Raw genomic sequence first — 12614 nt, 5'->3', positions numbered from 1 at the left:
TCCAATTCTCTCTGATCCTCCTGTATCTGAAGGCTGACACATATGAGGTAGCTTAAATAATACAGAAGACATAACTCCTTGATATCTCTGGCTTCGGCAAGCTTTACTAGTATCTATTTGAATAATGCAAGGTTCTTTCTTAATGTTGAGGCAATTGTGTATTTTATCCTTCAAAACCTTCAGTATTCATAATTTCCAATTAGTATCCTGATCCGGCAAATTCCTGGCCACTTCAGTTCAGCAGTTACCATGACTCAGAACCAGAAAAACAGTATAAGACTATTTTATTTTGCTGGTCTGTGGGCAGATTCCACAGCAGTAACTGAGATGAATACTGCAAATTGGAAACTATTTCCTCTACCTATTTCCTTGCAGACATTGGCTAAGTACACACTGATTTAATAACCTGGACTCTCAGCATGGCCGGAAGATTGTGAGAATCTCAGCTTTAATTTAGAGGCTGGGACATTTAGAAGAACTCTCATGTGAGAGCCTTAAGTCTAAATCACACATATTCGGCTTCACCACCCTGCAATTCTTATTAACATTGTGCTTCTTTTTTACATGTCTCCCAGCCAAAGACCAGTCCTCTCAGGGAGAGGAAGAGAAAGACCCTCCAAAGAGCCACCCCTACTCTGTGGAGACCCCATATGGCTTTCATTTAGACCTGGACTTCCTCAAGTATGTGGATGACATTGAGAAGGGAAACACCATCAAAAGGATTCCTATCCACAGAAGGGCCAAGCAGGCCAAGTTTAGCACTTTGCCCCGAAACTTCAGCCTTCCTGACAGCAGGGCTCGCCCCCATGCTGCTCTTCCCCACCAAAACTGGTCCCCAGTGGTGCCAAGGAAGGTGCCGCTGGGGACAGAGGAGCGAGCCCAGTCGTTGCCACCTGGTGAACATGTGCAAGCCTCCACCAGCGGGAGTGACATGAGCTACCACAGGAAGGCCCTGCTGGCGGAAACAGCCAGACATTTGGAGGCTGCAGCCCCCAGGGAGGCTGAGCTGGTCTCCGGGAGTGGACGGCCCCAGCTCTTGAGGGCATCCAGCATGCCAGCCACACTGCTGCAAAACAGGGCCTCTGAGGACCCAAGCCTAAACTCAGGTCCCCCCACACCTCCTGCCCTCCCTCCCCTTCAGGGTGAAGGCAATGTCTGTGATGACACCTTTGGCCCTGCAGATGGATTTGCGGGCTTTCAAAACTCCACCCCACGAGCAACAACTCAACCCAAAGTCAGAGAGTTTGGGGACCTGGTGCCAGGGATTCCAGAGCTGGTCCAGGAAGGCGCTGAGCCTCCAGAGGATGCAGATGATGAGGAGGCTCCAAATCACCTCTCTTTCCCAAGTCCTCCCTTCTCATCCCAGGATGCACTGATAGTTCTCGAGGATGAAGAAGATGAACACAAAACCCCAGAAGCAGAGGTAGTGGTCACCCCTGGCTCCCCAACACCAAGTCCCCCACCTCTGCCATCACCCATCCCTGAGAACGAGTTCCCCCTAGAAGAAATAGAGCTCAACATCAGCGAGATCCCACCCCCACCACCTGTGGAGATAGACGTGAGAAGCATTGGCGTCCGGGTCACGGAGGAAAGCCTGGGCCTCCCCACGATGGATCCCATCAGCATCTCCAGCCTGAAGCAACAGCTGTCTGCCCTTGAGGGTGAGCTATCTGGAAGAACTGAGGAACTGGCCCAGGTCAGAGCTGCCCTCCAGCAGCAGGAGGAGGAAATCAAGGCTAGAGGGCAAAGGATTCAAGAACTAGAGTGCACTGTAGCTCAACTGGCAGATAAGCTTAGCCATGAGAACGCCAAAGATGCTCAGGGCCAGACTGACGCCGTGGTCAACACTGACCCCCTCCATGGACTCTTGACCAGGGAGTTGTGTGACAAGAGCATTGAGGTCAACCTCCTGGGCAGCACAGGATCTGAAAGCTGGAGGGCTGGAGGAGAGGAGAATGGGCTCTTATGGGGGCAGGACAGCCACAAACCGGGGGATTGGAGCCCAGCAGAATTCATGCCACCATCTCAGCTCTCACTGCCACAAGGACCCGAGATGGTCCTCACGCCCTCTTTACGTAGCTGCCTCTCCACTGAGCTGAGGATCGAAGAAACAAGCTCTGAGCTTGAGGGGGACCCTCAGGTGGGAGCCAAGGGTCTGGGCAAGGGACCAGGAGGCTCTCCATGGAGCAGTGATAGAAAGACTCCCCCAGCAGGGAGGGAGGAGGCCAGTTCAGAGCTGCCAGGGAAGGAGCGCCCAGGGAGGCCACCAAGTTCACCAACAGATGCCACTATTGGGCAATATGTTAAGAAGATCCAGGAACTCCTGCAGGAGCAATGGAGCTGCCTGGAGCACGGGTACCCGGAGCTGGCCAGTGCCATCAAGCAGCCTGCCTCCAAGCTCAGCAGCATCCAGAGCCAGCTACTCAGCTCCCTCAACCTGCTGCTGTCTGCCTACTCGGCCCACGCTCCACCCCAGAAGGAGCCCCCGGCCCCCGCCTCCTCTCCACCGATGGGTAAATACTGGTCCCCGACACAGGGAACCATTTCTCCTCTACCTGGCGAGTCAAAGGGAAAAGGGATTTTAATTGCATGCATATATATGTATTTTTAAAAGGTTTAAGCAGCTCGGGGAACCCAGTGGAATAAAAACCCATCTATGTAACAGTGGAGGCTCTGTGCCCCTACTCTTGTCCTTGCTCTAAGGTTGGGCCTGACTGCAGGCTGTGCAGGCCTGTACAGCTGTGCAGATAGCACAGGGCACAAAGATGCCAGCCAGGGAAGTTAAACGGGAGCTGAAATTCAGCCCACACTCACTCACCAAGTCTGCAGCACTGTGTCCAGCCAGAGGGGTGCCTATTTCTCATTTGCATGGGGCAAAGGCAATGTCTAGGGCAAGAATGGCCCTGGCTGTGTGTACTCTAAACCTCAGCCTGCCTTCACTGTTTCCTGGGCTCTTGCATTCCTGTGGTCCTCTCTGGTTCTTGCACAGTAGAGGTTTTCTCTAGCCTGGTTTTGGAGGAGCATGATGTTGAGATCGGAAATATTTCACTGAATACTTTGTGTGTGTGTGTGTGTGTGTGTGTGTGTGTGTGTGTGTGTACGAGAGAGATTGAACGATACATGTGGAAGTCGACCCTTTGGCTGAGCACACTTCCTCTTGTAAGAGATCACACACTTTTCTGTTGCATAAAGTGGAACCATATTTTGCTTTGCTCAACGAGCGGGGCCCCAAGTCTGCTTCCTGCCGCAGATCACAAACTGGCTGCTTTTTCCTGATGTCGGTGCTATTTCCAGTCTTGCCCATTGGAAAATGCCTCCCATAACTGTGAGCACAGCAAAAGAAACCATGTTCTTGTTCACATGTCTGCTCTACCTGCCCTGCATCGCAGGTGTCAACTGGCTTGTGAGCCAGGAAAGACCACTGAGGTGCCCTCCGGCAGAGGTGGGTGTTGGAGCAGAGGTCATGTGAATGGACCATTCTGCCATTCACTGAGCAAGTCTGAGCCTCAGATTTCCCTCCCATAAAACAGGGACGATAATGGCACACACACCACATGGCTCTTCTGGAAGAGTGCCACTAATTCCACTCCATCATCCACACTCAGAAGGGCTTTGTGGACAGGGACAGGTCAGCTGGTGTTGACCAGAAGGCCAGGCCTCCTCAAAGACCTTCACAATATTTGATTTACATTATCTAGTGCTCTGTCCCTTTCTACCCCCTCGCATACCTTCAGTGTGTATCCGCTCAAAGCAAGAGTACCGGTTTTGCTGCATTCTGGGGCATCCCCAAGATCATTCTAACCTGTGATGTTGTGTCTGCCTAGAGATCTCCCCGTCGACCAGCCTTAAGTCCATAATGAAAAAGAAAGACTATGGCTTCCGTGCAGGAGGTAATGGGACCAAAAAGAACCTTCAGTTTGTTGGGGTTAACGGTGGGTAAGCATCGCTCGTGAAGCCCAGACTGCCCCCTCCACACTTCCCATCCTGCTGTTGTCCTTAGTGCTCTCTTTTCCTAGGGGGAAGCATCTGGTTCTCATTTTTCTTCAAGGGAATTAACAGCCCTTTAAAACTCCATCTTGGGTTTGCATGTGTTTGGCTCCTTGCCAACTGTGGTGGTCTGTCGGATCCCGTGCTTTTAATGTCTCGGTGTTGATGCCCCCTGGGCCAGGATTCCAGGTGCCTTCTGGGAATTTGGGGAGCACATGGGCCCTTTACAGAAGACATTTAACCTGCACAACAAACACTGAAACCAGGACAAACTCTTAGTTTGTTGAACTTCAAATTTCATCCATTTAGGTTTTTTTCTTCCTTTTAACTAACTTACTGCAAACCAATCCAACATCTTTTAGCATGAAGAAAAGCAACCAATGCCTATTGACTCAGAACATGAATCAAACCTTATATATTCTAGAGAGTAAATCATCGGCTTTAGAATATTTTCTTTCTTTTTTTTTTTATTTTATTTTTTGAGAAAGAGTATGAGTGGGGTAGGGTCAGAGAGAAAGGGAGAGAGAGAGAATCCCAAGCAGGCTCCAAACTGCCAGCACAGAGCCCGACTCAGACCTCAAATTCACAAAACAGTGAAATCCAAGAGTCGGACACTTAACGGACTGAGCCACTCAGACGCCCCTGGATTCAGAGTATTTTCTAGACCAGTCATCCAACAAACATTTATTAAATGTTGACAAATGTATTAGGTGTCAGTCATAAAAAAAGTGAAATAAATCATGGTCCCTGCCCTGAGCTCATAGTTTGGACAGGGCAGGGAGAAGACAGGAAGTAAAGAGAAAATGCTGATATGCTGAGATGTGTAGAGGAAGAAGTGTAAGCCTAAAGGAGGGGCACATGACCCAGCCAGTGGTGGCCCCTGCTTAATTCAGGTCAGATCAGAAGGAAGACACCAGGTTCAAATAAGAGTGACGGCACTGTTGCAGGTTCTGCAAGGAAAACGTCAGATATAAGGAAAAGGGATGTCATAGGAGGGTTGCCGTTCTCATTGCCACTAACGTCAGCTTTCGCTGACGTTTTCAGCTTTCACCAGCTCATGCACAGGAAAGGAGAATCAGCCTAATCTCAAAGTCTAAAAGCAGGTTCTCTCTCTCCCCTTCTGAAATGCCCCTGACAGTGCCTGCCCTGTGCCCAAACCTGGAAGTCAATCTTACAGCTAGAGCTTGCCTCAGTGTCTGCCATTGGCTCCTGTCTCTCTTCCCTAAAATGTGCCAAGTTGGGCCCATGCTGGGGCCCTTGCATTTGCTATCTGTCATTGCATCCATCTCCCCCACCTCTTAAAGTGCTCCTGTCCCAGATATTCTTCAGTATTTGTCACTTTAGTCCAATGTTTCTCAACCTTGGCTGCACCTTGGAAATCCTGGGGGAGCCTTAAAAATACCAACGTCTCGGGGCGCCTGGGTGGCAGAGTCGGTTAAGCATCCGACTTCAGCCAGGTCACGATCTCGCGGTCCGTGAGTTCGAGCCCCGCATCAGGCTCTGGGCTGATGGCTCAGAGCCTGGAGCCTGTTTCCGATTCTGTGTCTCCCTCTCTCTCTGCCCCTCCCCCGTTCATGCTCTGTCTCTCTCTGTCCCAAAAATAAAAAACGTTGAAAAAAAAAATTAAAAAAAAAATACCAACGTCTGAGTCCCCTCCCTGAAAACGCCAGTTTAATTAGTCTGGGGTGCAGCACAGATATTGGGAATTGATATCCCCTCAAGTGATTATAATGTGCAGCCAGGGTGAAAAAAACTTCTGCTCTAATTAATGTAGCCCCTCCTCCCATTACTCAATCCCATGGTCCTTTATTATCTTACTCATTGTTCTTATCACTATGTAATTATACTGTTTACATGTTTACTTTCTGTTGTTTTCTTATTAGAATATAAACTCAATTAGGACAGGTACTTTGGTATAGCATTTACAACAGTGTGTGACACATAGTAGGTGCTCAATAAATTTCTGTTGAATGAATGAACTGACATCCAGGTGAAGTCTTTATGGAAGCAACTGTAAGACAAGAACAGCTTGGTAAATGTAGTATGTCCCCTACTCCCTTAATCACAACAGTAAAAGGTGGTTCCAAGCACAGTAGAAGAAATATCTGGTTTAAACAAGACAGAATGTGAACACGCCAAGGAGCAGGCTGGGTTTGCAAATCCAGTGAGCACAGGGGCCTTCCACAGGGGCCATCATTCAGAGAAAGGGCATGAGGGGGTTCTGTGGAAGCCATGGCCACTGGTCTCCCCTGGTCTCTGTGGCAGTGTCCAATGGCCCCAGCACCTGAAATCTTCATCCTAACTGCAGCATCCTCTTTCGGGATCTCCTGTTGACTATCGGCAGAAGGATCGATAAATCCTCCAGGACTTCTCTTCATGGTCTGTGGTCTGTCACCTCAGTGGAGTTGCACATAATTGAATATAAGGATCACTCCTGGGGAGGAGGGGCCACAAGTCAAGGGGCCCACGCCCTTGCTTTTGCTGTTGCAAGTAATAGCTAAAACAGGCTGCAGCCAGGAAAGGCAGATGCTGGGTTCAGGTACCCTGACTGTTCAGGTTTCCCATGGAACCCTGCTGGGAGTAGATACAGATGGGTCCCTCCTTTCAGAGGTCAGCTGGGCTAGAACAGGGGAGCTAAAGGGAAGCCTCATAATCACCTGGAGACGTGATGATTTGTCAGTCAACTCAGAGGATCCAGGGTGGGAGTGGGGATGTTTGCCTAGATCTAGGCCCCTCTCTAGACAACACGTTAGGATTCCCGAAAAAATGCTTCTGTGAGAATCTTGGATTGCTTGTCTGAATCCTCCAAATGCATTGGCCAATTAGGGTATGGGCTATTTACATGTTCACTGCAAAGAGCTCAGTTAATTATCTTTTCTCCCAAAATGGGAGATGTTAACAGCTCTGGTGTTAAAGCCACAGCTCTTAACCACATCTTTCTCTGACATAAGGTTCCTGGGAGTCCCCTCACCCGGGTCTGCAGGTATAGAGAATGGAGATGTGGTTTAGCAAGCTGGGAATTATTATCTGAAGCCCACCTGGTTCTTATATGTGTTGACCTGGGCACCGGATAGAAAGCACAGAATGAGTGACCTTTGTCTTGTTCTCCAGCTATGAGACCACCTCAAGCGAGGAGACCAGCGGTGAGGACAGCTCCCCGGAAGACTTGTCTGACAGCGAGGCTGAGAAGAAATGTGATGGCACAGAACACAAGCGGGGCAAGGAGGCCCACCCCGGCTGCAAGGCCGGGCAGGGCATCCCAGAGGGCACCAGCACCTCAGGCCAGGACGGTGGGCCTCCTGAAGACCTCCCCCATCCCAAGGCTGAGAGGTGGGTCAGATGGGCATGGATGGGAGCACTGATCCTCCAAGAAAGAGCAAGGGCATTTCTTCACCCTTTTATTCCACTATTTGTTCATTTGTTCATCTTTCTCTCCGTTCACCAGATTTACTGAGTTTCTTTTTTTTTTTTTAATTTTTTTTTCACGTTTATTTACTTTTGAGATAGAGAGACAGAGCATGAACAGGGGAGGGTCAGAGAGAGAGGGAGACACCGAATCTGAAACAGGCTCCAGGCTCTGAGCTGTCAGCACAGAGCCCGACGCGGGGCTCGAACTCACTGGCCGCGAGATCATGACCTGAGCCGAAGTCGGCCGCTTAACCGACTGAGCCACCCAGGTGCCCCAGATTTACTGAGCCAACTCCTGCCTTCATGGGATATCCTGTCATAGAGCTCTACGTGTAAAGCTAACATGGTCCCAGCACTAGAAATGCGAAGGACTTTACATGTACTATCTTAGATAATCCTTCTAATTATCCTGCAAGGTAGAAATTATTATAATCCCAACTTTACAGATGTGGAAACAGAGGCTTAGAGAAGTTAAGTGACGCAGGTAGCAGAGCAGGGATTCTGACCCAGATCTTTTCTGATTCTTACCCATATGCTTTTCTGCCTCTCCCGTTGGCCATGTTGACATAACCCCATCTTTGAAAGAGATGTGAGGTCATGTCACATGATGAAAAGAGTACTGTCTTTGGAGTTGGACACACTTGGATTCAAATCCTATGTCTGCCACAGGGTCACTTTACACAAGGCACCTAAATTGTGGTTGCCTCAGTTTCCTCATTTGGAATAATGTGGATAACAGCCACCTGATAGGTTTGACCTGAGGACTGGATGAGAAAAAATATGTAAAATGCCTAGCACAGTGCCTGCCACACAGTAGGCTCTCAAGAAATAGTGGAAATAAGGATAGTAAGTACCATAATCATCACTACCACACCCAGCCAGGGGTAGCGATGAGCAGTGAGTGGGATCTGACTGCTAAGTGGGTACACAGGGCTGCTCCAACATGGCAGCACTATAAAGACGTGATGAGGGTAGAGCTTCCTGGTGACCAATGCCATTAAGTCCTGCCCTGGGATGGTCTGTCTGCCCTTATACTAACACGGGAAGAGTGCTCATCATTGAGTGCGTCCCAGCTTAACTGATTTTCATTTTATTGACTCTGTTAGCATTGATGGTACCCTTCATGAAAGAACAACCTGACAAAATTTGCTAGTATGGATTGGGTTCTTTGGGTTTTTCAAGTCGCTGAGGCAGAAAATGTTTTAGCCAAAGTCAGGAAGACAGCCCTTCCTTTCCCAGCATGTCAGGAATTGCAGTTAGGCCCATGGCCCCCAGAATGCTTTGGTGATCTACTCCCTCCTCCTGAAAACAGCAGGATTAAAAGGGCAATGTGCTTGACTCACTCTTCAGAAGAGTTCAGAAGCCAAGCCTCATTGTGGGAGGCTGTATTCAGTGTAATATCCCTTGTCCTGGGAAGTTGCTTAGTGTGGGTGTTTCAGCTGCTGAGAAGTGAAAGTCAAGGTAGGGGATTACTTTCTTTTTTTATTAATATGAAGATATATATATATATATTTATATATGTATGTATTTTATTTTCCTCTTTAGATATAAGCCTTCAGAAGAATTCCTCAGTGCATGCCGGGCATTGAGCCAACATCTGCCAGAAAGTGGGGCCACCACCGACCAACTCTTGGTACTGTGATTTTTCATTGTCATGGAAGGATGTCCATGCTGTTTAAGCTGTTAGTTCCAGCTCGGTGACTTTGGTCTCCCGCCTGAGGCAGCAGTGTGGGTGTGCATGGAGTCCCTTTCCTCTGGGTGCCTTCATTTGCCCAAACTCTGCTGCCTAGGTGATGGGTTATGCTGGGAGAGGGGAACCGATGCATTTGCACCAGGAAGCAGCCTGGTGCTCAGAGGCACTACCGAGGGTTATCAGGCGCTGCACCTGAATGTCAGGTGTACAACAATCAACAAAACAAAACTGTGTGGCTTAGGCTCAAAATCACCTCACAATTGGAGAGAGTTGTGGGCAGAGTGAAGAGCGTGTGGAATGGGAACCGGGATTCTAGTCCCAGGACCTCTGTGAGATCTTGAGCAAGTCAGTTCACCTCATTAATAAAATGAAGGTGGGCGGTGGGCAGCATGTTTCATTACCCTCAAGCCCTGGTATTTAATTCTGTAGTCTATACTGTTTTTCTTGACGTGTACCTATGGGTTGAGAGACCAAAAGCAAGAAAATATATCTGTTGGCGCCTTAACACCTTCATGGCCCACAGAGATGTAAACAGATAACCATTAGGTTCTACTTTTACTCAAGAAATACTGGCACAGACACATTTTCCCAAGTCATGAGAGCCAGCTGGTAAGCCCCAGTGTGTAACAACCCATAAGCATTTTAGAGCCCATTTTGTTCTCCCTTGCAGAAGAGGCTTAGGGGTAAAAAATGATCGATTCAGCCCAACCCATCTTGATTATTCTATCTCAGCTGATTTGGCAAACAACTGTTCCCAGATTGTTAAAAAACCAGTGTGTGATGTGGATGGATGTTGATCAAAACTCCTGTTACTTATTCTGAGTTACAGAATAAGTAGTTCTGAATGAATTACAGAACTAAGCTGTATGTTCCTTAATATTAGGATTTTTCTCCAGATTCTCCTGAAGATTCCACAGGAAAGGGAGATATTCTGATATATAAAAAATGTTTCAGCCACAAAAGATTCCACTGTTTCTGCCTAGAAGACATAGGGTAACCTGGATGGCTCAGTTGGTAGAACATGCAACCCTTGACCTTGGGGTTGTGAGTTCAAGCCCCACACTGGGCATAGAGTTTACTTAAAAATAAAGTAAATAAGAAACAGAAAAAGAAAAGTGATGGAGGATGTGCAAACCTGACACCACACCCACGTTAGGTTCAAAGTACCCCCGACCCCCACCCCACCTTCGAGACAAAGCAGGTTGTACAAAGACCTCACTGTGTAGAGCCAGGGACAGGTTAGGGACCCAGCCCTCTTTTCACCCACATTTTGTAGTTGAGACAGGAAGGTTCAAAATGACTACATGACTTCCAAGGTCATACAACTGAGCCAGGACTTAAGCCTGGCTACATTGGCTTAAGTGACTCCAACTCCAGTCCCTTTCCAGAATGAGTGTGAAGTCACATCCCCATGGTTTCTCCTCCCCCTTACATAAATAACTTAAACATGTTCTATTTTAAACATGTAGGTCATGTAACACAGAGAATCGATGTCATTTATGTCTGGAATTCTCCTCATCGATGGTTCCAAAGGAGCTAAATACTGCAGATAGTGAGGTCCTGCCATGGGTTGTTAAATCATTTTCTCTAAAGGTTCTAGCAAAGCTTAAAAGCCAAAAATAATTCAAGCACAGCTGTTTGGGTTTTATTTTCTAGCATAAATTGGCCATGTTGTTGATCTTAGCTTTCAGCATGCATTTTTCCCATTAGTAAAATGTTGTGACTTGCTAGTTATGGCTATTGAACACACACAAAAGTCCTGATAGAGTCTGGGCTAAGGTCAATATTGGCTGGTTATATGAAAGACGGGGCCTTGGTTATCCTGTGCATACAAGGGACGCAAGCTAAACTTACAGTAGATTCAAACTGTCACCTAGGACACTGTCACCAGTTATTGTTTGCTCTCCCAGTCCTCTTTCTACCTCACATGGGGGGCTCATCACACAGGTGCAAACTCAACCCCACTAGCTCTGATCCCTCCAGGAGTAAGTCACATGGAGTTACAGGGAGCTGAAGGGATAGCCGTGAAGCATCCAAAGCTGACTTTTCCTAGTGGGAAGGAACACCCCGGCTGGAGCACCCCAGGCCAGGTAATCTCCTGGAACTGGAATCTGTTGGTATTTCAGAGGCAGAGCTTGAACACCATCAGTCAAGAGTGGTTCCGCGTCTCCAGCCGGAAGTCGTCTAGCCCTGCTGTGGTGGCGGCCTACCTCCGTGGGGTCCAGCCCCACTCCCCACACTTCCTGAAGCTGCTTGTGAACATGGCAGATGGCAACGGGAACACGGCTCTTCACTATAGCGTGTCTCACTCCAACTTCTCTGTGGTGAAGCTGCTGCTGGAGACAGGTCAGAAACAGGTGCATCTGCACAGCCCGGGTCCCTCCTTGAAGGGCAACTTTTGTAGCCACTTCCTTCCAGGGAGGTGATGCTTCACTGTCCTGAGTTCCTCCTGTATTCTAGGAAGTGGACTAGACCACCGTGCCTTTGTTATGTCACTTATTCTTCACAATGCTCTTGTGATGTAGGTATTACTACCCTCACGTTGCTGTGTGGGACAACATCAAGTGGCCTAGGAGTGATGGCGTGGACAGGTGGGTGATGGGGCTGACTGAAGGCATGTCCAGGTCCCGTGTCATCTAGGAGTTCAGGAAGGCTGTATGTGGGATATCTAGGAGAGTATCTATAGGAGATTTAACACCCCAAATGATCCTCCGCAGACTAGGCCCTCTACTAAGCCCCTGGAAAATGAGGTCTCACTTAATCCTCATAACTCCTGTCAATAGGGATGATTACTCCGATTTTTTATAAGTGATGCAAGTGATGCTCAGAAAAGTCAATAGGCTTTTGCATGATCCCAAGATCACATAATGACTGAGTGTGCTGCTGGGGTTTAAAATTGATACGACTGACTTGTTCTTCCCATTCCTGGCATCCAGGAATTAGAGCACATGCTAGATCTGTAAACCTTATGTAGGAGGCTAGAGGAGGAGTTTAAGTGGGCATCAGGGAGTCTCAGTTCTAGATCCAACAGCTTTCCCCCAACTTGGATCTTATCCACCCTGCCTTAAATTCCTCCCACGGCTTTCCATGTCTCCTAAGATGAAAGGCAACTTCCTCAGCCTGGCCTTCAGAAATCCAAGAAGGCCTGACTCCTGCCTGCATTTGCTCCCTCAGCCACCACCATGCATTCTCTTTCCACCCACTCCAATCAGATGGCCTCAAACTCACCATGCTCATTCCCTCCTTTTCTCTTTCTATCTGAACCCTTTTCCCTAAAACCTTTCTCATGACTGGCTCCTTCTCATCATTCCAATACTCCAAAGTTCCCTTAAGAAGCCTTGAAACTTTTTACTGGAATGAATAGGTGATGGACCTAATGACAGCCTAAAATTCTTTCCGCTTTCCACATCATCAGAGGAAGATAAATTCCCAACTCTGACATTGAGCCAATTTTACTAGATTTCAGTTCTTCATGGATTCATGGAGACCACAAAAAGGGTAGCTCAACTGAGAAAGGCACATAATT

At 48.1% G+C, this 12614-nt stretch overlaps 1 protein-coding gene across 1 annotated transcript in view; it reads left to right on the top strand.

The window, feature by feature from the left end:
- Positions 1–12614, top strand: part of KANK4 (KN motif and ankyrin repeat domains 4) — a 37959-nt gene that overhangs the window by 13506 nt on the left and 11839 nt on the right. Inside the window, exons 3-7 of the mRNA XM_030327334.1 lie at positions 576–2513; positions 3825–3936; positions 7099–7317; positions 8941–9028; positions 11215–11434. Of these exons, the coding sequence (XP_030183194.1) occupies positions 576–2513; positions 3825–3936; positions 7099–7317; positions 8941–9028; positions 11215–11434 (2577 nt within the window). The remainder of the gene's footprint in view (positions 1–575; positions 2514–3824; positions 3937–7098; positions 7318–8940; positions 9029–11214; positions 11435–12614) is intronic.

The sequence above is a fragment of the Lynx canadensis genome, chromosome C1 (assembly GCF_007474595.2).
Source record: "Lynx canadensis isolate LIC74 chromosome C1, mLynCan4.pri.v2, whole genome shotgun sequence".
NCBI lineage: Eukaryota > Metazoa > Chordata > Mammalia > Carnivora > Felidae > Lynx > Lynx canadensis.
The sequence above is the reverse complement of the archived record's forward strand: the minus strand, read 5'-3'. Positions and strand labels throughout refer to the sequence as shown.